The sequence below is a fragment of the Benincasa hispida genome, chromosome 1 (genome assembly GCF_027475165.1).
Source record: "Benincasa hispida cultivar pf3 chromosome 1, pf3_genome.v1.1, whole genome shotgun sequence".
NCBI lineage: Eukaryota > Viridiplantae > Streptophyta > Magnoliopsida > Cucurbitales > Cucurbitaceae > Benincasa > Benincasa hispida.
The window spans coordinates 5,583,708-5,606,323 of record NC_143478.1 but is presented as its reverse complement, the minus strand read 5'-3'; the positions used below and the strand labels follow the sequence as shown (position 1 = coordinate 5,606,323).

The window sequence follows — 22,616 nt, the reverse complement described above, 5'->3', positions numbered from 1 at the left end:
ATATAGAGTTTAATTCAAAATACAACCATTAACAATAGTCAAATATACAGAATCAATATGAATACATTCAACAAGATCGTATCAAAATTTCGAAGTAATTATTAGAGATCTTAGACTGATAAAAAAGAAACGTGCATTTTATTAATGTAGATAATAACTATTAATTATTTTACGTATTTATTGTCAATACTTTCATCAGTACCATTCTCATTTGAATATAATGTGGTTTAAATGTTATCAGTAGTCGGCTAATTAGCAAGTCTTAGATTTCTCGTCATATTTCGAAATGTAATATTATGATGTTTTTTTTTTTTTTCAATATAAGCTGAAGCACGGTCTCCAAAATTAGCAAGTTTGAAATTTCTTACCATATGTCGAAAATCGAAATGTAATAATATAAAATAAAAAACAATGAATTTAAAGTTAAAAATTAAAAATTAAAGTAGTAAAAAAGAAAAATGAAGCAAGAGGATTAGAGGGGAATCGGATGGCAAGTTTAGTAATTAAAAGCGAATTCAACGGCAAAAAATAAAAGAAAGAAATCTGATTTGTTGGGAAAAAGACAAAAAGCAGGTCAGCGGCAACAAAAAGGTCGGCCCGCTAACACTAACCTTTGCTGCCTTTGCAGCTTTTAATAGAAACAAAATTAATGTATTTTAACAAATTCGTTTACTTTTTCTCTCCCTTATTCACATCACTTTTCTTTTTTCCGTAAAATTTTTAACCCATTTCTTTATTATTTTCCATTATTATTTTAACTTTTTCTTTTTCTCAAAGTCATCAATCTACATAATTTTTTTCCCCCTCCCTTATCGGACGTGAAATTTTTCATTAACCAGATTGTAATTTTATCGGGTTTAGCGTTTGATTATTTTAAAAAATACAGGGGGAAAAAATCTTGATCTTATAAAAATTAATTATAATTTTTCTATTCTCCATTTTCAACTTTTTTTTAAAAAAAATTATTTTTTGAAAATTTTATTTTGTTATTTACTTCGCTTTCCCTTTTGCTTTCTCAAGTGGTTTGTGTTTCAGACAGCTCTGGCCTGGAACCACTGGCCGGTCGTTACTTTCCGGCGGTTGTTATTTTCTCAGGAAACAAACAGATTTTTAATTTTTAATTTAATTTAATTTATTTTTGTTCTTCTGAAATTTAGCGATTGTTTCTTCTTCCCTGTATCTCGGAAGAAGGCCTTGCTTCCGAAAGCAAGGTAAAAATCCTGACAGAAAACGAAGTCGTTTTGGGGCAGTGCAACACTGTGGAAGGAAGTTATTTCTGTCATAGGTCGTGATCTTTTAGTTCATCGTGAAATTTCTCTTCATGCTTCCATTTTTTTCTTCATTTAATTGCCTTTTGATCCTCTATTTGCTCTAAAATGTCGAGTTTTAACTGTTTCTTTTTGAATTTCTGTTGTTTGGTTGTTTGGTTGTTTTTTTTTTTTTTTTTTTTTTTTTGAATTTTGTGGTTCAGTGTAAGAGTTTAGATCGTTAAACGGCGGCGGAAAGTTCCGGCCGGAATCGGCGGTGGATTTTTCTTTCATTTTTTTTAGAAATATCCTGCATGATCTTGTAGAGTGACTTCCTTTTATTATTTTTATTTTTTAAGATTTGATTGGTTATTTGATTTTTCTTCCTTGTTCGTGTTGTTCATTGTAGAGTGAAGGGGATTTTTCGTTTTTATATGTTATCGTTCTTGTTCAGTCTTCAAAAGTGAGGAAGAAAACTATTTGTTTAATTTTGTTTTGGTATTGACTAATCTTCTTCTTCAAAGCAGGAATGAGCATCTAAATCCTGCACCCAAAAAAAGAAAAAAACCCCAAAAGATTCGAAGTTCAAAGCGATGGAAGAAAGAGAAGCCATAAATGCAGGAGTAACAGTGATAGGAGCCGAAGCTCCGTCGGCTTATCACGTGGCTCCGAGAACCGATAACCCGCCGCCGGCCGCAGGCGGCGGTTCGCCAACTGTCGCCGCCTCGCCCGTAAGTGTGGGGCTGCCCGGAAGTGGAACCACAGGGAAAAAGAAGCGGGGTAGACCTAGAAAGTACGGCCCAGATGGAACGGTGACCATGGCATTGTCGCCATTGCCGCTTTCTTCCTCAGCTCCGACGGCCGGCGGCTTCTCCATCACCAAGCGCGGGAAGGGCCGGCTCGGCGGCTCCGAATTCAAACATCACAAGAAAATGGGAATGGAATATATAGGTAATGGGCAACCAAAGTTTTTCTTTAAAGAAATTTTCAGTTGGGATCATTAGAGCTGTAGAATTACACTAATTTTTTTTATTTAGTCTTTGTTGAGTTTTTCATCAAAATTTGCAGTTTGCTTCTGTTTGTGTATAAAAATCGAGGCAGGTTCGAGATTTGGTTTACTTAGATCTCTGAATATCATGAAGAATATATAATATCTTCACTTCAAAAAAGATTCCCATTTGAATTTTGCCTTACAAAATTCACGTGGGACCTTACTTGTTGGGATATGTCCTTCAACATATAAGATGTGTACGGCTGCTTTTATACTGAGATCTGACCTTTTAGGGGCTCTTCGAATATTCTTCTCACGTATTCTTTTTTTGTTCGTCATTTCCTTCAAATTCCCAACAAAACTGTTATCTTTTTTTGTTTTGTTTTTTAACCAATTTATTTGTTCTCTGTAGATGTTTGATCTGTAAATTAGTTTAAAGTGGTAGATCATAAGTTAATGCTGAGCGATCGAGCTTTTCTCAGAGTTGTTTTTGGCCGTACTTGGAATATAGTTGTAGATTCGAATCTATGTTACATGAGCTGAAAGTTTTGTGAAAAATAGAAACTCTTTCTGCCTCACGTAACGGTTAGAATGATTTGACTCCTTTGAAAGTTACCAATTACCTGGATCAATTGTCGTATCTGAACTTTCGATTTGAGTTGTACGTAATCGATACTTTTCTTGATTGGAGTTTGATTATTACTATGTTCTGCATAAGACATTAATGATGAAAAATTAGTGTGTGAACCCTGAAAGAAAAAGATCAAGTCCAACTTAAAGTGTAGGTGATGTTAGAGTAAGATATAGTTAAAATAGGTCAAATCCAATTATAAGCAATTTAAACATCTTCCATTCTTAGATGATCATCAATATCAAAATCTTTTGGGTATTTATAGTAGGTCGAATTCTCGAATATTGTTTAAATTACTGAAAAGCCCTTTTAGCCTTTCGAGATTGGTTTAAATTGTCGTCGCGTCATGTATCCAGCTATTTTTGTTTTCTAGCATGTCTTCTACTTCTACTTTTATTAACTGTTTGTTTTCTTTAAAATTGTTGACCGTGGTGTTTACAAATTTAATGTATTGAATAATGGTATATGTGGAAGATTTTGCTGCCACCATTTGGCTTATCTCTTAGGCTCGAAATCTCTTTCTTGTTATAAATATCGTGTTTGTTATTTCATGTTAAAAATAAAGAAAACAATCTCGTTAAACATTTTGTTTAAGTTCTTTTGGTTGAACTGGAGAGAATCCAATTGAAGAAAGCAGTTTTAGCCTTCTCTGGAGTCTATTGCCTCAGATCTCAGCTACTAAGATCATTAAGAAGAAGATAATATGACCCGAGACAACCTGAGTTTTTGTTGTGATCGTTCATCATTTATACTTATTATGCCTTGTGGTTATGGCTTCTCGAGGAACCCAATATTTTGGTGTAAAAACAGAGGATTTAACAAATAGATGGTTTATCTAAAGTGCTTTGATCATGGTACCTAGTGTGGGATCTTTGTTGTTCATGCCAGTCTGTTATTAGTAGATGAGCTAAACGTGCAAGTAATCTAGCGTGCTGGCAAGTCTTTGGTTTTTCGTTTTCTCTTATAAACTCTTAGTTTGTTGTCAGGGATAGACTTTGTATTCTATCTATGGAAAAGGAGGGCCGTTTTACTTCTACAAAAACACGAAACTGTGGAGCATAATTTGAGCTCTTTGATTTTCTTCATCTTATTGGCTTTCAGCTGTTGGTATCTGAAATTATATTTGTTCTCCATCAATTATTACAGGAGAATGGAATGCATGTTCGGTGGGTACAAATTTCATGCCTCATATCATCACAGTCAATGCTGGCGAGGTACGTTCATTATGGAAAATAGAAATAAAATGAATGTTTTCGTACTCATACCTAATGTCTGCTATGTATCATTGCTACAATTATGACCCTCATACTTCAACCAAATTTGGTGGTCTCTATCCTCAATTTTTTTCCTTACGTCGAAACTCTTGAGAATTATAAGGTGTTCAAGTTTCAAGGCTTTGGATATGGTTTCTCTTGAACCTATTTTAGCTTGTAATAGAAGTTTCTAGTGTCTAACAAGTAAAAGTATGCCTTCTCAGCTAGTTTGATGATTTGGTTGTAAACCTTCAAATTCTTTCAATCTCTTAGTTCAGTGGATGAAGCCTTAAAACGTTGTTAGGATTTGTTTTAAAATACAAATTTGTTTTTGGAACAATGTTTTGGCAAGAACATGCAAGCGTAAGTAAATTTTGTTTTGTTTTATTTTTAAAAATTAGGGAAATTCTTATAAATGGAAAATCCAAAAAATATTTATACTTTGGAACTTTTTGCTATAAAGATGTAAATATTTTTTTATATTTAAAAGGCCACTTAAAATTATTCTTTTATTGTGTTTTTACTTCTTTTTTTAGGGTAATTGGAGTATTTTCCTTCAATTTGTATCTTTATCTTGTGGTTTCTAGTGGACAATAGTTTTAACTTGACTAGTGAATTGATTATTTTTCTTAAAAAACTGTTTTGATTTGATAATAGTCTCCCAATCAAGCCATGAGGTTCCATGTCTATTACCTGTATAATCTCTTTCAGTTTCTAGAATCTATATTTCTGACTTGAGATGAAGTCATTGAATGTCCCCATGGATTTTATTTATCATCGGGGCTGTTTTCAAATAAAGGAAAATGAATAAACTTATTTACAAATATAGCAAAATGTTACAATCTATTAATAGTTTTACCATTTAAAACAATTACCTTTATTATTATTATTATTAGGTTAGAAACCAAACTTTTATTGAGAAAAAAGGAAGGAAATACAAGGGAATGCAAAATGGGTCTATAAGAAAAAGAGAAAAGGGCAAGATAGTTACCAAAGAGGGGATTTAGTCCAATAAAGTCGAACTAGAATGAGAGTTACAAAAGAGTATTAACCGGCAGCCATATGGAGGCATTCCATCTCCTCATGAACTTCCTCACACAATCTCTCCACCTCGTAAAAATTTTGTTAGTTTTTTTCCAATCCAGATACCCCAAACAATAAAATGACCTCATGAATTATTATTTCCCGCTCGGCTCTCTCTACAGATGATATAATTGACTAACGTAGTTTTTCTTTTTTTTGGATGTTTGGCTGTTGAAAAGGACGTCACTATGAAGATCATATCATTTTCCCAACAAGGTCCTCGAGCAATCTGTATTCTTTCTGCTAATGGTGTAATTTCGAATGTCACTCTTCGGCAGCCTGATTCCTCGGGTGGTACTTTAACATATGAGGTACACCAAGTCAATTAGTCTTCTACTGGCGCTTGCCAAATTTTCAATAAATTAAAACCATTCTAGAAGATGATAATGCAGGACCGAAAATCAAAATGGGAGATTGTCTTATTGAATTGTTGTGCATGTAATAAGTGGCCTTTGCATTGTTTCTGTCAAGATGATTAATAGGGATTATATATTTGTCACTGTCAGGGTCGTTTCGAGATACTTTCTTTGTCTGGATCATTCATGCCTACTGAAAATCAAGGAACAAGAAGCAGGTCGGGTGGGATGAGTGTCTCCTTGGCAAGCCCCGACGGTCGTGTTGTCGGGGGAGGGGTAGCTGGTTTACTCATAGCTGCAGGCCCAGTACAGGTATCAAACTTCTTTTTATTACCACAATTTGAAGAAGCAAAACATGTAGTATTTCCATGGAATACTTGTATTGAACTTTCCTCTAAATTAGGTTGTAGTAGGGAGTTTTCTACCAACTAGCCAACAGGAGCAGAAGGTAAAGAAACAGAAGCCCGAGTTGGTACCAGCTGCAGCCCCTGTTGCCGTCCCGAGCACGGCACCAGCTCCCACTGTGCCAACTTCCAATGCCGATACAGATGACAGTTTAAATGGGAACGGTCTGCAAAATCCCGGGTCGTTAAAACCGACCGGTTTTGCTCCTTCGCCTTTCCAGAGAGACAATTGGGGTACCAATGCCGCTGTTCATTCCTTGCAGGAGCCGAGAAATTCCGCTACCGACATCAATATATCTCTGCCAGGCTAATCTAATTAGTTGCTTACCAAAAAAAATTGCATGCTGACCACATTGATCTTATATGATTTAGGCCTTTCTGATTGTTCTTACCAAAATTACCATTTGAGATTTGACTATGATCCACCACCACAGTGAGCATTAGGGAAGTTTTTATCGCCAACTTTCCATGGTTAGATTCACACATTTTTCTTAATTATGATCAATTAGGACATGTCTGATTTAGTTTTTGGTTTTTCTGCTGTACCTGTTATTAGGATGATGGATGTAATGAATGAATGACCTCTGGCTTTTTTTCCATCTATTTTTGACAATTTTGTTATTTTATGGACTTTTTTTTTTTGTATGTTTCATTATTATTATTATTTCTGGAAGTGAATGCTGCAGATTTTGTTTGGAAGTGCCAGGTGGTTTCTGTTTCTCTCTAACATATTTCCTAAAATGCATTCTCTCTTTTTCTCCAGTTTTTTCTTGTGATAAATGCCAATTATGTCACAAGAAAAGTAGGGTTTTTCTTCCTTTTCCAACAGCCAATGGTTTGGGTTCCATGTGATCATCTTTAACTCTCTTTTTTTTTTAATATTATTATTTAAATTATCTTAAAATGAAGAGATTCGTATGGTTTTTTTATTTTTGTTTTTGTTTTTGAAAATTAAGTTTATAAATATTACTTTTCATTCAAATTTTTTTGTTTTTATAATTAAATCTAGACACTATTTTTCAACTAATTTTTTTCATTTGTTTTTTTACCCATGGTTTAAAAATCAAGCTAAAATTTGAAAACTAAATAAAGTAGTTTTTAAAAAGTTTTTGTTTTTGAAATTTGACGAATTCAAGTATTATACTAAAAAAAATATTCAAATTATTATAAGAATTGAGAATGAAATAGATTTAATTTTTAAAAAAATCAAATGATTACCAAATTGAACCTTAATTATGAATTTTGTTTATATTAATTTCAATTGAGTTCTCATGATTTTAAAATGTTCAAAGATAGTTCATATAAAGTAACAAAAAAAACCAACTTACCCACACACAATATATATATATTACTTCAAAAATAAATATTAATAATGGGATTGGCTTAGATGGTATTAATATTAATATTACTATTAATAATATTGTTATTCTTGACCTCAATGAATGAAAAGTAACACAAAATCAACTAAGCTAAAAAAAAATCTTATAGTCAATTTAAACTTAAAAATATATATTCATAATGATAATGGTCAATCTTTGTTGCACTTATAAATAGAATTGGCCTAGTTATATTTTTATTCTCAAGTCATACAAGAGTTTTAATGTTGGACTAAAATTCTTATTTTCTTTGACTAAATATGACCAACAAAACTTAAAATATCCTATTCACAAATAATACGATATTGCCCCAAAAAAGAGGGGAAAAAAAAACGATACATTGAATATTTGGTACACTTAAATTTATAGTAGGTTTAAGCCTAATGATAGAACAAACTATCAAACTAATATTAAAGAATGGTGATCTTTTTACTACAACCATCGTGGAATAGTGGAACCAATCTTTGATCCTAAAGTAAGAGTGCATTTTAATTATTACGGAGTAGCTTGAAACTAAACTCACTTTAAAAAAAAATAGAGATAAAAATATTAACATTCGACAAGAAGAGATTTATAAGCTTTTCCTAAACCAATTTCCATTGAAAATTAAAAAATTGGTTGGCGCATGAACTTTGAGATTTGTGTTTATTTGATCTTATACTTTCAGAATGTTTAATAAAGTTTAAAATTTTTAAGTTTGTACCTAATGATCCCCACATTTTTTATATAAATAATTGAATTATTAATATATATTTAAATTTTATGTTGTAATGAAATCCTAAACTTTCAATGATAGGCCCCATTTGGCAACCATTTCAAATTTGGTTTTTGATTTTTGAAAAATAAACCTATTTTCTCTTTCTTTCTTTCTTTTTTTTTTTTTTTTTTTTTTTTAATACCATAATTTGCATCTTTGTTAAGTATAATGGCTGAATTCTTTTTGTTAAGTATAATGGTTGAATTCTTAGCCAAATTAAAAAAAAACTATATATATATATTAGTTTATAAAATTTGGTTTTATTTTTTAAACCATTGGTAAAAAAAAGTAGATAACAAAGTAAGAAATTTAGAGGTCGAAATAGTGTATATAAGTTTAATTTTCAAAAACAAAAAATAAAAAATCAAATGGTTACCAAATGGGGTCTTAAAGATTAAATTTATAATAGTGAAAACTTTATAGACCAAATAGACACAATCCTCAATATTTAAGGACTACAATTGTAATTTAACCTATATAAGCTTAATCTCTAAATTTTGAGATTTGTGTCTAGGTTCATAAACTTTGGTAAATGTCTAATAAGCCCCTAATGGGTCATTCAAATTTGAAAATTTTAATTGATTTATTATATATAGATCCGAATTTTATATGGAAGCTTAAACTTTTGATTTTGTATCCCATAGATCTATGAATTATGAAACATATAGAAGTTTACAGACTAAGTTTGTAATTCTGAAAGTTCAATGACTGAATAAACACAAATTTAAGGCTAAAAAACCAAACTTTAGTTGTTGTTCCTAGATCACCCATCCATCTTAATTCTACCTAAATTTTTTCATAGAAACACTATAATCAATATAGGATCGTATAACAATACTAGCAAGTGGACATGATTAAAGCTCATAAAACTAATAATTCAACTTAGATTAAAAAAGGACAGTTGCAGATATAATAATCATGTCCAAAATACAAGCAGATAGACTACATTGCGAAAGAATTTGTGATATAACAAACTTTAAATCTAATTCTCGAAGTCTATTAATGATAGACTATATCGTTGATGAGAGTATGTAATTGATAGAATATATCAATGATAGATTTTGCTATGTTTACAATTTTAAAATATCGTTGTTCACTTAACTATTAACACTAAAAGTACTACCCATCGTACCTACTGATAAAAGACTAGAGATGATTGTATAAATGGTCAAAATGGAATGATTTTTATGAAAAATGGCCACATATTTTTCTTAGTGAAAATGACTTAAGGACTAATTCTAGGACTATTTAATTTTTAATAATGGACAAAAATGCCCCCTACATAATCCCTACAATTATGCTATATTTTTAAAAAACTGTCTAAAACAAAATCTAACAAACTAAACTACCCCAAATCTAACCTTAATTCTAAAAATAATAATATATAAGATACACAGACAAAACTAAAGTGGAGATACATAATCTAAAAAAACATAATTAGGAATTAATGGTTGAAAACAAGAAAAAATAAACCTTTAATTTTCACCCCCAACTTAATATTATTGATCATCAATAATATTTTATTATAATTAATAATTTTAACACATAATAAGCTAATACCATATATTCAAAATAGCTATCAAATGCCTTTTACTATCAACTCCTAAAATTATTTCATACTAAGTCCTAGAAATATCTTCTACTCATAAACAATTAAAATTCATACTTTGAATTCATATTAAAATAAACTTAAATCTTCGTTAGACTAAGTCATATAAATACCTCGTAGAAGCTAGAATCACCATTTCTTTTATTAATACTATGTTGTAATTAAGAGCCAAATTTTTTATAAGACTGAGTCACTCCAATATTGCAATTGCAAATACTGTGTATTAAAAGACCGTCAACTGAACCACGCAAAATACCCTACACTAGACTAAAGTATTTGACGTGAATAATATATTTTGAGAACAAGTTGTTCAAAAGCTAAACAACCTTTTATTTATGGAGCACAATCGATCCTGACTATGGACAGAGGAGTCTAGTACACAAGAATATATGTGAGGGCCACATCTTTCATTTACACCATTCATGATCCAATTAAATACTTCGGTATATGAATTATTCTCACATTAATTGTGGACTACATCAGTTATCATCCTCCTCCTCCACAACGTCTCATGTCACCTACTTTTACCACAAAATTTCCGTAAAAATACTAATTCTTTAAATCCTCAATTTCATCTTTCATTTCCACTGGCATCAGTTTAGATAATAAAAAAACCATTAAATACCTTTTAAGTTTGGATGTGTTTCAAAAATGTTAATTTAGTGACCAAGTTATCAATCAATTGTCTTTAAAAAAAAACCATGCACAAAGGATCGGGTTTATACTTCAATCAACACCTCATGTGACCATGGGATAAAATCGACACAGGGTATATGGGTACTTAAACTAGAGATAAAAAAACGTTTAAACAAAAAAGAACTATTAAATGATTAAATAATTAAATCTCAATTTTTTAAAAAAAACTATCGTCTTCATACATATTCATATTTATTTGAAGATTTCTTTTAAAACTACCAGTAATTTGAAGAATAAAATCTATGTAAATCTCAAAAGAACGTGGATCTACCTAATTGGGAGCATGTGGTGAGGGGTAAAATGGAGAAACAAAGATCAGTGGTGGGCCCCTAAAATAACAGAATGGCCATTAATCAATAATCCCAGATAAAAATGGCCAATCCAAGCCTGAAAAACGTTGGGCTTTATTGTGTGAATGTCCAAGCAACCCAAATTTGTTAGAACAGCCCACCCACATCTATGGATTGGGCCACTCTAAAACGCCGTCGTTTTGGTCATTCAATTCACATCATTTTTTTTTTCTTGAGCGAAAAGACACCGTGAGATCTAAAGAAAAAAAAAAAAAAAAAGCGAGAAAGCTATAAACCCAGAGACCAAGTTTTGTGCCTTTGCTTTGCTAAGTTCCTCTTCTCTCAAGAACGCCTTCGTTTCATCTGACCTATTCGCCATGACGAAGCAGCAAGCTAACTGGTCTCCTTACGACAACAATGGCGGGTACTTTCTATTTCTCTCTCATTCTCTATACAGTGTTTCGATGTTTTTATTATCTGTTACAGGTTATGAATCACTGACAAACTTTGTGCAGATCCTGTGTTGCGATTGCCGGTGCCGATTACTGTGTAATCGCCGCTGATACTCGGTTGTCTACGGGTTACAACATTCTCACTCGTGATTACTCCAAAATTTGTAAGCTGTATGTCAATCTCTGACCGAATTTTAACTTTCTTTTGGAATTTGAATTCTTAAGCTTAGTCGAGTTTCGGATATGTTTCCCGAATTGTACGGTTGTCTACGGCTACGGGTTTAGTTTACGTTTTTATGGCTGTTACTCGGCGATAGACTTCTGGCTTTTAGAGTTCACTCAGGGTTATAGTTGGGTGGAGTTTTGAACGAAATGAACGGTAACTTATCTGAAAATTGTGTATTGGTGTGTAATAATATGTGGTTTAGCTTGTGAATGAAATTGGTGCCAGCTTACTTGAAGTGTGTAGCTGTGCTCTTGGGAATTTGGTCATTTCATGGTTTTGGTTTTGCCTCGGAAGGGTTATGAATCGGTTGGAAGCATTGAGGAAATGTTATGAAAGTAATGGAGAAGCATTCTTTTAAGGATTGATGGATCCGTTGGATGCTGAATTTACTGCTTAAACCTGTTGATAAATGATTTGGGAGACAAAGTATCCTGAATGGCCAAGCCTTAGTTCAAGGAGCTAATTGGTCTATGATACTCCCGTTTGTAAATGTGGAAGATCCTTTTTTGGTTGAAGGGAAAAAAACAATTATTTCTCAACCCTTGAGGGTGTTTTTGGATTCCATTGCACAGGGGTATAACTAAATTTTGAATGAAATTCAAGTTGGTGATATAAGTAATGGTCTGATGTTTTGTATTCTTTTGTTATGTTATGTCATTGTCAATTGATTTCCTCAATTTGGTCTGACATTTCCCCAGATTTGTTATTGTACTTCACCTTCATCTAATGTAAATTTTTTGATCACGCTGCTTCCATGACAAGGGTTTTGGATCATGCATTTTTTATTCTATGGATTTGATGTTACTAGTATACTTCACTCACCTAAAAGCCCACTTTTCCACACACATGCATACATTTTACTGATGCGCTTATTTATGTTATGACTATTGATGTTGCAGGGCTGACAAAGCTGTGATGGCCTCTTCTGGTTTTCAAGCTGATGTGAAAGCCTTACAGAAGGTTTTGGCAGCTAGGCATTTGGTGAGATTTCTATCTGAATGAAAATATCTTCTTAGTTTGATCTCCGTAATGCATATTAGCCAAATGCTATGCTATAAGGCTTCATTTACAAGGCTTTGAGTTTTTGACACACCTAATTTTTTTTATTTTATGTGAGTTTGATATTGTGTGGGTTACTATTTTAACCTGAAGATTGATCTCCTTCATTATATGACTCCTTTTTGTGATTTGATATCTGGTTTATAGTTTCGTTTCTATTAGGCCTGGATTGTTGTGTATATATATTATGCACTGCACTTGTTATTGTTGCTTCTGCATTGTTGAAATTGTAATAGCATGGTTTTTAAGATTTCAAATACCATGCTTCCCATGTGACATTTTGTTCCCATCCTTCTGTATATAGTCAAGATGTTCATTTGCATTTTCGACATCACATTTGATGTTTTGATCTTATAATGATTTTAGGAGCAAAGCGACTCTTATCTTAACTTTTCTTTTTGTGATTTTCTATTCTGTAATGTTTGTTCTTTTAACGAGTTTTGCGGTTTATTATGTCCATTTTAATATGTGTACCCTCTTTCATGTTCATCTTCTGATTCTAATTCTAATTTTTTCATGCATCAAACCAAATTGGTTCTTAATGGAACCTCATTTTTCTTTTAAAATGTACAATGAATACTTCAAAAGTTGAATTGAAATTTGTGGTGTAAATTTATTACTTTGACTCTGAATTGCTCTAATTTTGGGAGAAGATGATGCACAAAGCATCTTGTCAATTTCAGTTTTCAAATTTATTTTGTATAAGATTTCAGGTTGGAGGATTGGAATATGATTCATTATTTTGATGTCTCATACGTTACTTCCTCTACTTTCAGACCTACCAACATCAGCACAACAAGCAAATGAGCTGCCCTGCGATGGCTCAACTGCTCTCGAATACATTGTACTTCAAACGGTTCTTTCCGTATTATGCTTTTAATGTTTTGGGCGGGCTTGATAATGAAGGTACATGACTTCCCTGCTTGTGGTTCCAGTTTTATGTCTCACTTTCCCATGAAGTTATTCTCTTCTTGAAACAGGAAAGGGTTGTGTGTTCACCTACGATGCTGTTGGGTCTTATGAGAGAGTTGGATACAGCGCCCAGGGGTCGGGGTCCACCCTCATTACGCCCTTTTTAGATAACCAACTGAAGTCTCCCAGCCCTCTATTATTGCCTGCACAGGTATGGTCTCTCATGGAAATTACATTTCGGCTCAAGAAAATAAAAAATGGTGTTGATGGTTTCTCCCCTTTTTGAAAGCTGAACGGAATACTTGGCAAAAATAGACCGAACTCAATGGATATCCAAGCTTAACCAAATATTTATTATCGTTATTATTATCTAACCAGATATCCAAGCTTTCGTATTAGACAAGAATATCGATAGAACCATTGGGAGTAAGAAAACTGGAAAAGGCTCTATTGGGTGATAAGGAGGGAAAATGTAACAAACTTGCACATCCAAGACCTCTCATCTTCCCAAAAATACATTAGTCCCATAATTCTTGTATGTATATACCATGCATGACTTTGATAAAGAACTAAAAGGTTAGCAATCCATGGTGGGCATCTATCAGGATTTAATATTCTATGAATCTTTGATATCCAAATGTTATAGGGTTAGGCAGGTTGTCTCGTGAGACTGTGAGATTAGTTTGAGGATATGGGTTGAGGTGCATGTAAGCTATCCGGACATTCACAGATATATTAAAAAAAAAATATCATGAAGTGTAATTGAAAGGAGCCCATTACCCTCCTCCCCCTTAACTTGTTTACTCTCTGTCACGTAAGGCCCCCACGTGTGCCCGTACTTGCACACGGGCTTTACTTTGCCTATATGGTATTGGTAGTTCAAAGTTGAAACCGACAGTTCTAACTCGGGCGGGTTGACTTTGTTTTTGGGATGCATTTCTATTCTCTTTGGTATCTCTTTATCTCAACCAAATTATGGTGAACAGGATTCTGCCACGCCTCTGTCAGAAGGTGAAGCAATTGACCTGGTGAAAACTGTTTTTGCATCTGCTACTGAGAGGGATATCTACACCGTAATTCTCTTCCACTATTTATATAATATCCTTATTCTGAGTAAGCATCTACGTAGATTCCAATTCTGAGAATTTGTTTTATTAACAGGGCGACAAACTTGAAATCGTCGTTCTTAATGCCGATGGTATTCGTCGCGAATATATGGATCTCCGAAAAGATTAGTTTGGTGTTGGCTTGATTGATTGAATGTTGGTGCAACCGTACGAATTCCTCATCGGCAGTAACCGTCGTGGAGATTATTGCACTTTGATATTTACAGATGGCTAAGTTTTAGTTTTTCTCTGTAATATGACTTCTGTTTCCAGATTAAAATCTCTTTTGTTGACATGGGATAGTATTAAAATCTGCAGGGCTGTTGGCTGATGTTGATCGATCTCCCCCTTTTTAAAAATACTTTACTTCTAGAAATTCTACAAGTAGTATATTTCATGAGAAAATGGATTTGAATCTTAATACAAGGTAATAGAAGCCGGGTGGAACACAATAATTTAATTCTGGTTAACATATTGTTTTGATTTAGAATGTCTTTGTAGTGCTAGGTCTGGAAGCACTTGTATAAAATAGGCTAAATTATGACAAATATCAATGAATTTGGAACTTTTCTCTTATTCCTACATTTTTAAAAGTTGCAATATTACCACTCAACTTTCATAAACGTTTCAAAACTACCATTGGAGTACAAATTCTTTAACATTCCAAACAAAAATCAGGATTTAGAACTTGACCTAAAACGATGTGGTGACTCAAATTTTCGTGTTATATCACTTGCTATATCATTTCATATCTCAGTTTTTATATAATTTTTAAAGAATTTCTAATTTAAGGGTATTTTTGAAACGTTTATAGAAGTCTAAGGAAGATATTGCAATTCTTGAAGGTACAAGGTATTTTTGAAATAAATAGCAAAGTTCAATGAGATAATTGATTAAAAGACCCAATTTTAGACCTCAATGGTTTTTATCCCACCTTTTCAAACTTAAGAATTTTGCCTCTTACTTCATCACTAGCCAAAGTTACAAAACTGTCATTAGTTTTTTTCCCTTTTCTCTTCTTCTTCGTCTCAATTTTGCTTCCTTCATTTGTCTTGGTCATTCTCCATTTATTTGTGGTAGTTTATGATATTATTGAGATTATTAAGTTGTGGCGATTTTCACATTACTTTTTTTTGGTTAAAATTAATGGCTGAATCAACAAAAAAAATAAAAAATAAAAAAAATGAACATATGTTAGAATTTAAATCACTCATACAAGTCTATCAAGTTTAACGAACTAAAATTTATATTGAAAATTAATTGATGATTTTTCTAAATAAAATATATCGTTTTCTTCAATTTCTTGAAATATGTTTAATATTGTTGGAAAAATATTTATGTGCATCCAACCCTTGTTTTTGTGCATTTACTCGATTGTCTAATTATAATGAATTTAAAGAGATATTGCGTATCAAGTATTAGTCATAAAAAAGATTTATTACATAATAATTAGAATAAGTCAATAAAAAGGAACTTCGAAATTCTTGCATACATTAACAATTGGAGCGAAAAGTTAAAAAAGAAAGTAGAGGGAGGAGAGGGAAGTGCAGGGTCGAATCATTTAAATTAGTCTATGCCTGTGCTTCTGCTCCATTTCAAGCTTCTGCACCAAGCTTCTCTGCCACTGCAATTCTCTCTTCAATGGCTCGCAACAGGGTAAACTATTTTCTTTCTTCTGCCATTACTTCGATGTTCGAGTTACTTCTTCTTCTAATTCTTGCGCGACCAAACGGAACTGGTTTTTATGGAGCTCGGGTTCAGTATTTCAATCGAAAGAAGTTGAGTTTTATTTTGATCCTCACATAAGCCAAGTATGATTGGATTTACGTCTAGGGTTTAGGTTTTGTTGTCTAAGTCGTTCATTAGGATCCAGGATGTTGGCTCGTGTTTTTTTATAGGTAACCGAGTGCTGTTAAACCCGAATGAACGAGGATCTTTCTTCTTCTTTAGCTTCAGAATTTGACCGTGAATTTCATAGGAAAAATTGCTCACTTCCAAAATTTTGCTTGGAAAAGAGACATCTCCTAGCTTATTTGTTGTTTGACCAGAGCAAAATACTACTATACGCTAAATAATTGCAATATTATTCATTGACCTTTTGTAAATGTTTCAAATCAATAATTTGAGTGGAATTCAACAACAATTTTGGATATAAATTAAGACCTGGAATGGGTGTGGCAATCTCGGGGTCTCAATTTTCATTCAAGTTCACCGCCACGTTATTTCAGGTCTTAATTTTCATCTAACGTTCGACTCCAAGGGTGGTTTTAAATGGTTATGAAAGGTTAATAGTAATATTGTAACTTTTGAAAGAATAGAGGTATTTTTGAAACAAAGGACAAAGTCCAGGGGTACCTTTTGTCATTTAGCCTATTTTAATTAATAACTAGGATATTGACACTCTTTGGTATTAGGTTTCACTGATACTTGGTAATTTGTATGTTCCTATGGGCTACAACAAGGTTTTAAGTTTTCAATATGAAACTTGAATTCAAGACCTAAGAGGACATCTCCAACTATTTCACCCTGTATCATTGGTACATCCTTGCAGGTGTCAATGAGCTACAACTTACAAAAAACTTTTAAAAGTTGTAATTGTACTGCCATCTCAGTGAATCTGAACATGTCATGTTTTTATTCTATATTCATATTTCTCAATTCAAGGATTTATGTTATATGGAGTAGGAAATCTTGGTGCTGGTGCTGGATGTTGGTCCATCAATGCACTCTATTCTCCCCGAGGTTGAAAAAGTGTGTTCAATGCTAGTAGAGAAGAAGGTATTCTGTTAACAGTTTTCTCTAGATATTTATTAGTTTCTAACTTATTTAGAGTTTTTCCTTCTGTCAAGGACTAATGAGTTCGTTGTGAACAAATAATTTTTCACGTATCAGAAATTCAGAACATATTTTCTTTAACTATTTTAGTTAATTGTACCATCTTTTGATGCAGCTAGTCTACAACAAATATGATGAAGTAGGAATTGTTCTATTTGGAACTGAAGGTCTCTCTCTCTCACAATTTTTAACGTTTATTCTCTTAAATGTTCATTAACAGATGTGTTCGAAAACTTGTTCGTATTTACAAAATTTTACTGTACGGATTACTTTACCTATGCAATGATATTTGCAGACACTAAAAATGAGCTGACAGAGGAAGTTGGTGGATATCAGCATGTGGTGGTTTTACAGAACATGAAAGTGGTTGATGGAGATCTTGTTGATGTTCTAAAACGGATCCCTCGAGGAACTGTTTCTGGTGATTGTATCCAACATTTTAATAGAATTCATTGTTCGTTTGTGTTGATGGAGGATCATGCTTTGCTTTCTATACCTGTATCATTTTATAATAGATTATATGCTGCTTGAAACTCTGATCTTTTTGTTTCTGCAAATTGGACCTCTGCAATGTTCCATTCATCATCGAAAATTCCTTTCGTTCCATATTACTTTACACTTTTATTTATTTATTTTTAATTTATTTAAATAAAAATAATATCAGGATTGATCCCTGGCATTATGCTTATGGTCTACTCAGCTATTCTTAGAGAGGCTGTTTTGTCCACCCCTAAGCCTAGCTCCAAGAAACAACAAACGGTTTAAGTTATTAATTAAGACCCCGTTTAATAACCATTTGGTTTTTAAAAATTAAATTTATAAACACTACTTTCATTCCATCTATTGATTTCTTTATCTTGATATGTGTTTTTAGGAGTGTTTTTAAAAACCAAGCCAACTTTTGAAAACTTAAAAAAGTAGTTTTTAAAAACTTGTTTTTGTTTATGGAATTTGACTTAGAATTCCAATGTTTAGTTAGAAAAATGAAAACAATAGTAAAGAAGCTGTTACAACACAAACACCATTCAAAAACCCAATTATTATCAAATGGGGCCTAAGTTTCAGTCGAGGGACTTGAACTCAGGACCTTAGGGGTATCTATAAAGCATCTATGCTGTTACCACTAAGCATGCCCCCTGAGGTTTTCTATGATCCAGCTTTAGTTTGCTGCATGATGGTGGCTTGACTGTCATAATAATTAGTAAATCACAAATCATTTTCCAAAATGATTTATTTGTAATGCTACACTAAGGATTTTATTAGCTTAATGTACAGCGACAGACATAACATAATTTGTTCATGGTTAGATTATCTGAAGTTTCTTAAATTGTCTAATGTTGATATATTTGGTACCTTGACATTTGTTGGTAGTTCTTGACGCCATAATTGTAGGAATGGATATGTTGATAAAGAAATTTGGAGTGACAGAAAAGGGGAAGAAACGCTTGTGTCTTGTTACAGATGCTCTATTCCCTATAAAAGAACCTTATGAAGGAACTAAAGAGGATCAAGTTACGACCATTGCACAACAGATGACAAAACATGGCATGAGAATGGATAGTGTTGTTGTGAGAGGGAGGTTCGGTCAGGATGCAGATGAGAAAATGATGAATGAAAATGACAATCTTTTAAACATATTTTCAGAGAAAACAAATGCAAAAATGGTGTATGTGGAGAGTCCAACTTCATTATTAGGTGCAATCCGGACTCGAAGCATAGCGCCTGTGACAATTTTTAGAGGCGATCTTGAGATAAGCTCCATTATCAAGATTAAGGTGAAGTGTTAGGTCTTTAACATGACTTATGCCCAACATTTTCAGCTACTCTTATCATAAAATTCTGCTAGAGTGTTCAAATTTTTTGGTAGAAAAATTAAGGGTAGCTTCCATCTCTTTTACACATGATTGATGCTCCAATTTAATCAGGTATGGGTTTACAAGAAAACATCAGAAGAGAAGTTTCCTACTCTGAAAAGATATTCTGATAAAGCACCTCCAACTGATAAATTTGCCACACATGAAGTCAAGGTAGATTATGAGTACAAAAGCGTTGAAGAACCTAGTAAGGTAGTGCCTCCAGAACATAGGATTAAAGGTTATCGGTATGGACCTCAAGTGGTTCCGATATCGACTGCTGAATGGGATGCAGTGAAGTTCAAACCAGAAAAGAGCGTGAAGCTACTCGGATTTACAAATGCATCAAATATAATGAGGTGGATTCTAACTGTTTTGAATTTTTCTTTACCCTATCATGTAAAGGAACATTTTGTACTCATAGTTTGTGTTTTGAACTCTTCTGGTTTGCTTAATTATTTTGAAGGCACTACTACATGAAAGATGTAAATGTCTTAATCCCTGAACCGGGCAATAAACGAGCCATTATTGCGGTTTCTGCTCTAGCAAGAGCAATGAAGGAAATGGACAAAGTGGCGATAGTGCGATGCGTTTGGAGACAAGGACAAGGGAGTGTTGTTGTGGGTGTCTTGACACCCAATATATCAAAGAAGGACGGTATTGTATGTCTACTAAATACATTTTTGTATTCCCTTATTGAGTAGTCTTTGTGTTATATATATATATATATATTACCTTCCACATTAATTTGCTTCATTGACGATCGTTTTTATGGTAGGCCGATTCGTTATACTTCAACGTACTTCCCTTTGCGGAGGATGTTCGGGAATTCCAATTTCCATCTTTCAGCAATTTGCCAGCCTTGATGCAGCCAAGTGTAGAACAGCAAGAGGCAGCGGATGACTTTGTTAAGATGCTCGATCTCGCACCAGCTGGACGAGAGGAAATTCTACAACCGGATCTCACACCAAATCCTGTTCTGGAGGTATGTATACCTTTATGTTTTCAATTATTTTCAATCATTTAGGGCTTGTTTAGTAGAGAATTTGAAAACAAGGGGTACAATGAGAATATAGTTGTATTTCTTGTTTTCAGATATGTGTTTGGTAGCAGATTTAAAGATTTAATTCTAATTTAAACAATTGTTTAATATGTGTTTGATATTATATATTTATTAATCACAAAACTAGTTGTAGTTGCCCACTATTATTTAGTTGACAATAAAATATAGATTATCAATTTATAATATGATTTATGTTAAAAAAATATATATAATTATTCTTTTGTAATATTATATAATTTATAATACATTACATAGTGCATATTATGTTTTTTATAGAATAAATTGAGTTTATAACATGACATATTGTACTTCTTGGGCTAATAAATATTTTTTATCATTATTTAATATAATTTTGCCTTTTAAAATTAAAAATTCAAAATCTGAATAGTGGATACAATGAAAACATTGTTTTAAGAAGGATCACAAAATTCAAGAACAGTTTTCAGAAACAGAATTAGAGTTGTCTGTCAAACACAGATTTGCTGAACTCAGTGAATCTGAAAACATTAAACAAAATCCAGATTCTCTGCCAAACAGGCCCTTAGACACTCTGAAATCACCATTTTCCCTAATCTTGATTACGAGGCTTCTTCTGTTAATGGGATTTGTTGCTTGCTTTGCCCTTGAAGTGTGTGTATTCATCAGTCTTGTGTTGGCAGCGCTTCTATCGCCATCTCGAGTTGAAATCAAAGGATCCAGATGCTGCTGTACCTCCACTTGATGGAACTCTCCAAAAGATTACCGAGCCAGATCCAGACTTGTTTTCTCAAAACAAATCTGTTATTGATACATTTCACAGAAGATTTGAGCTTAAGGAGAACCCAAAGGTAGTACATCAATGACTTTGTATTCGATACTTGATACAATTGAATTATCCTTGAAGTCTTATCTTACTCAGAAGTTTTATATATGATCTAAAATGCAGCTAAAGAAACCGAGAAGGCATTATTTACGCGAAAAAGCATCCGGTTCAAGCGATAAAGAGGATAATGATGAAATTTCTGCTCAAATTGTTGAATCTGTTTCCAATATGCCTATAGTTAAGGTCGAAAAGATTGGAGATTCAACTCCACTCGAAGATTTTGAAGCTATGATGTCTAGAAGAGATAGTCCAGAGTGGATCAGTAAAGCAATAATTGGCATGAGAAACAAAATATTTGATCTTGTTGAGAACTCCTCTGATGGTGATAACTATCCAAAAGCTATCGAGTATTTGCGTGCGCTTCGCAAGGGTTGCATTATCGAACAAGTATGTTACACCCTATCTGTCCCTTATCTTCATGCTCAAGAATAAAACTACTCATGTTTTGTACAGGAACCGAAGCAATTCAACGATTTCCTCCGCCATCTCCGTAAATTTTGTCTGGAAAAGAAACTTCATAGCTTCTGTGAATTCCTTGCATCTCAACAAATTAGTTTAATCTCCAAGGAAGAAGCCGCTGACAGGTTTGATATTAATTTTCTTACTGAAACTCTTATCTGCATTGTTCTTCTTATGAAGTTCTAAGTTCTTAGTTTGCTTTGGTATATTTCTATGGTGAGCAGTGAAGTAGCAGATGATGAAGCTAGAAGCTTTTGGGTTAAAATGGAGCCTAAATCAGAGCCTAAATTAGAGCAGTTCTAGATAATGTAGCATGTAGATATGTAATTTTGTGTATCCATCCAATGTTAGAGCGTGTTTACTAGTTATGTCACCTTAAAAGAAATTATAAAAGGAGGTATATTGTTAAAACTTCCATTTCAAGGGACAATGGAAATTTTGTTTCCTACACTTTTAAATTCATCTCCAAATTCGTTATGTTTAGAATATAAGTTCATGTAGTGTTATTTATTCTTATTATTTTTTAATTTATACTTAAAATGAATCATTTTTTTTTAAAAGGAAGTTGATGTGATAAGAACATGGGAAAATAATATATATACATATAACTCTTTTCATAAATAAAAAATTACTAATATAGTTTTGAAATAACTCTTTTAAAATAGTTTGGCATGTAAACCAAGTATTGAAATATCTGTTGATATGATAAATGGCTAAAAGGTTAGGGTTTAATCTCCGGTGGCTACTTAGAAATTAATTTCCTACGAGTTTTCTTGACATTCAAATATTTAGGGTTAGAGGGGTTGTTCTGTGAGATCAGTCTAGATGCACGTAAGCTGGTCTAAATATTCATGGATATCTAAAAAAAAAAAAAAAAAAAAAAAAAAAAATTCTGTTGATATGTCAATATTTTTATTAATATATTTATAAATGGGAAGATTTCACCATTGATACTACAAAGGAATTTAAATATGATATTTTTTATAAATACAAATAAAACATAAAAAAATCTTAATCTTGATATGAATACTAATACTAATGATAAAGTCAAATAAAAATATTTTGGTTTTCGAATAGATGTTTAAAATCTAATATT

The 22,616-nt window shown here is 32.7% G+C and overlaps 3 protein-coding genes across 3 annotated transcripts; all 3 read left to right on the top strand.

Annotated features, from left to right (window-relative positions):
• Positions 1-615: 615 nt before the first annotated feature.
• On the top strand, positions 616-6,586 carry LOC120069560 (AT-hook motif nuclear-localized protein 7-like). Its single transcript, XM_039021352.2, has 6 exons — positions 616-1,285; positions 1,775-2,198; positions 4,016-4,083; positions 5,385-5,516; positions 5,712-5,873; positions 5,965-6,586. The coding sequence occupies exons 2-6, from the start codon at positions 1,841-1,843 to the stop codon at positions 6,274-6,276; spliced, it is 1,032 nt and encodes a 343-aa protein (XP_038877280.1). The 5' UTR covers positions 616-1,285; positions 1,775-1,840; the 3' UTR covers positions 6,277-6,586.
• A 4,427-nt stretch (positions 6,587-11,013) lies between these two features.
• On the top strand, positions 11,014-14,779 carry PBF1 (N-terminal nucleophile aminohydrolases (Ntn hydrolases) superfamily protein). Its single transcript, XM_039042639.2, has 7 exons — positions 11,014-11,117; positions 11,209-11,316; positions 12,271-12,352; positions 13,207-13,336; positions 13,411-13,553; positions 14,329-14,415; positions 14,504-14,779. Exons 1-7 carry the CDS (start codon positions 11,071-11,073, stop codon positions 14,576-14,578), a joined length of 672 nt encoding a protein of 223 aa, XP_038898567.1. The 5' UTR covers positions 11,014-11,070; the 3' UTR covers positions 14,579-14,779.
• A 1,031-nt stretch (positions 14,780-15,810) lies between these two features.
• KU80 (Ku80 family protein) lies at positions 15,811-21,978 on the top strand. Its single transcript, XM_039042626.2, has 12 exons — positions 15,811-16,104; positions 17,134-17,226; positions 17,399-17,450; positions 17,579-17,710; positions 18,655-19,058; positions 19,209-19,495; positions 19,603-19,798; positions 19,915-20,121; positions 20,859-21,026; positions 21,125-21,448; positions 21,515-21,645; positions 21,745-21,978. The coding sequence occupies exons 1-12, from the start codon at positions 16,090-16,092 to the stop codon at positions 21,821-21,823; spliced, it is 2,088 nt and encodes a 695-aa protein (XP_038898554.1). The 5' UTR covers positions 15,811-16,089; the 3' UTR covers positions 21,824-21,978.
• The last annotated feature ends 638 nt before the right edge of the window (positions 21,979-22,616 follow it).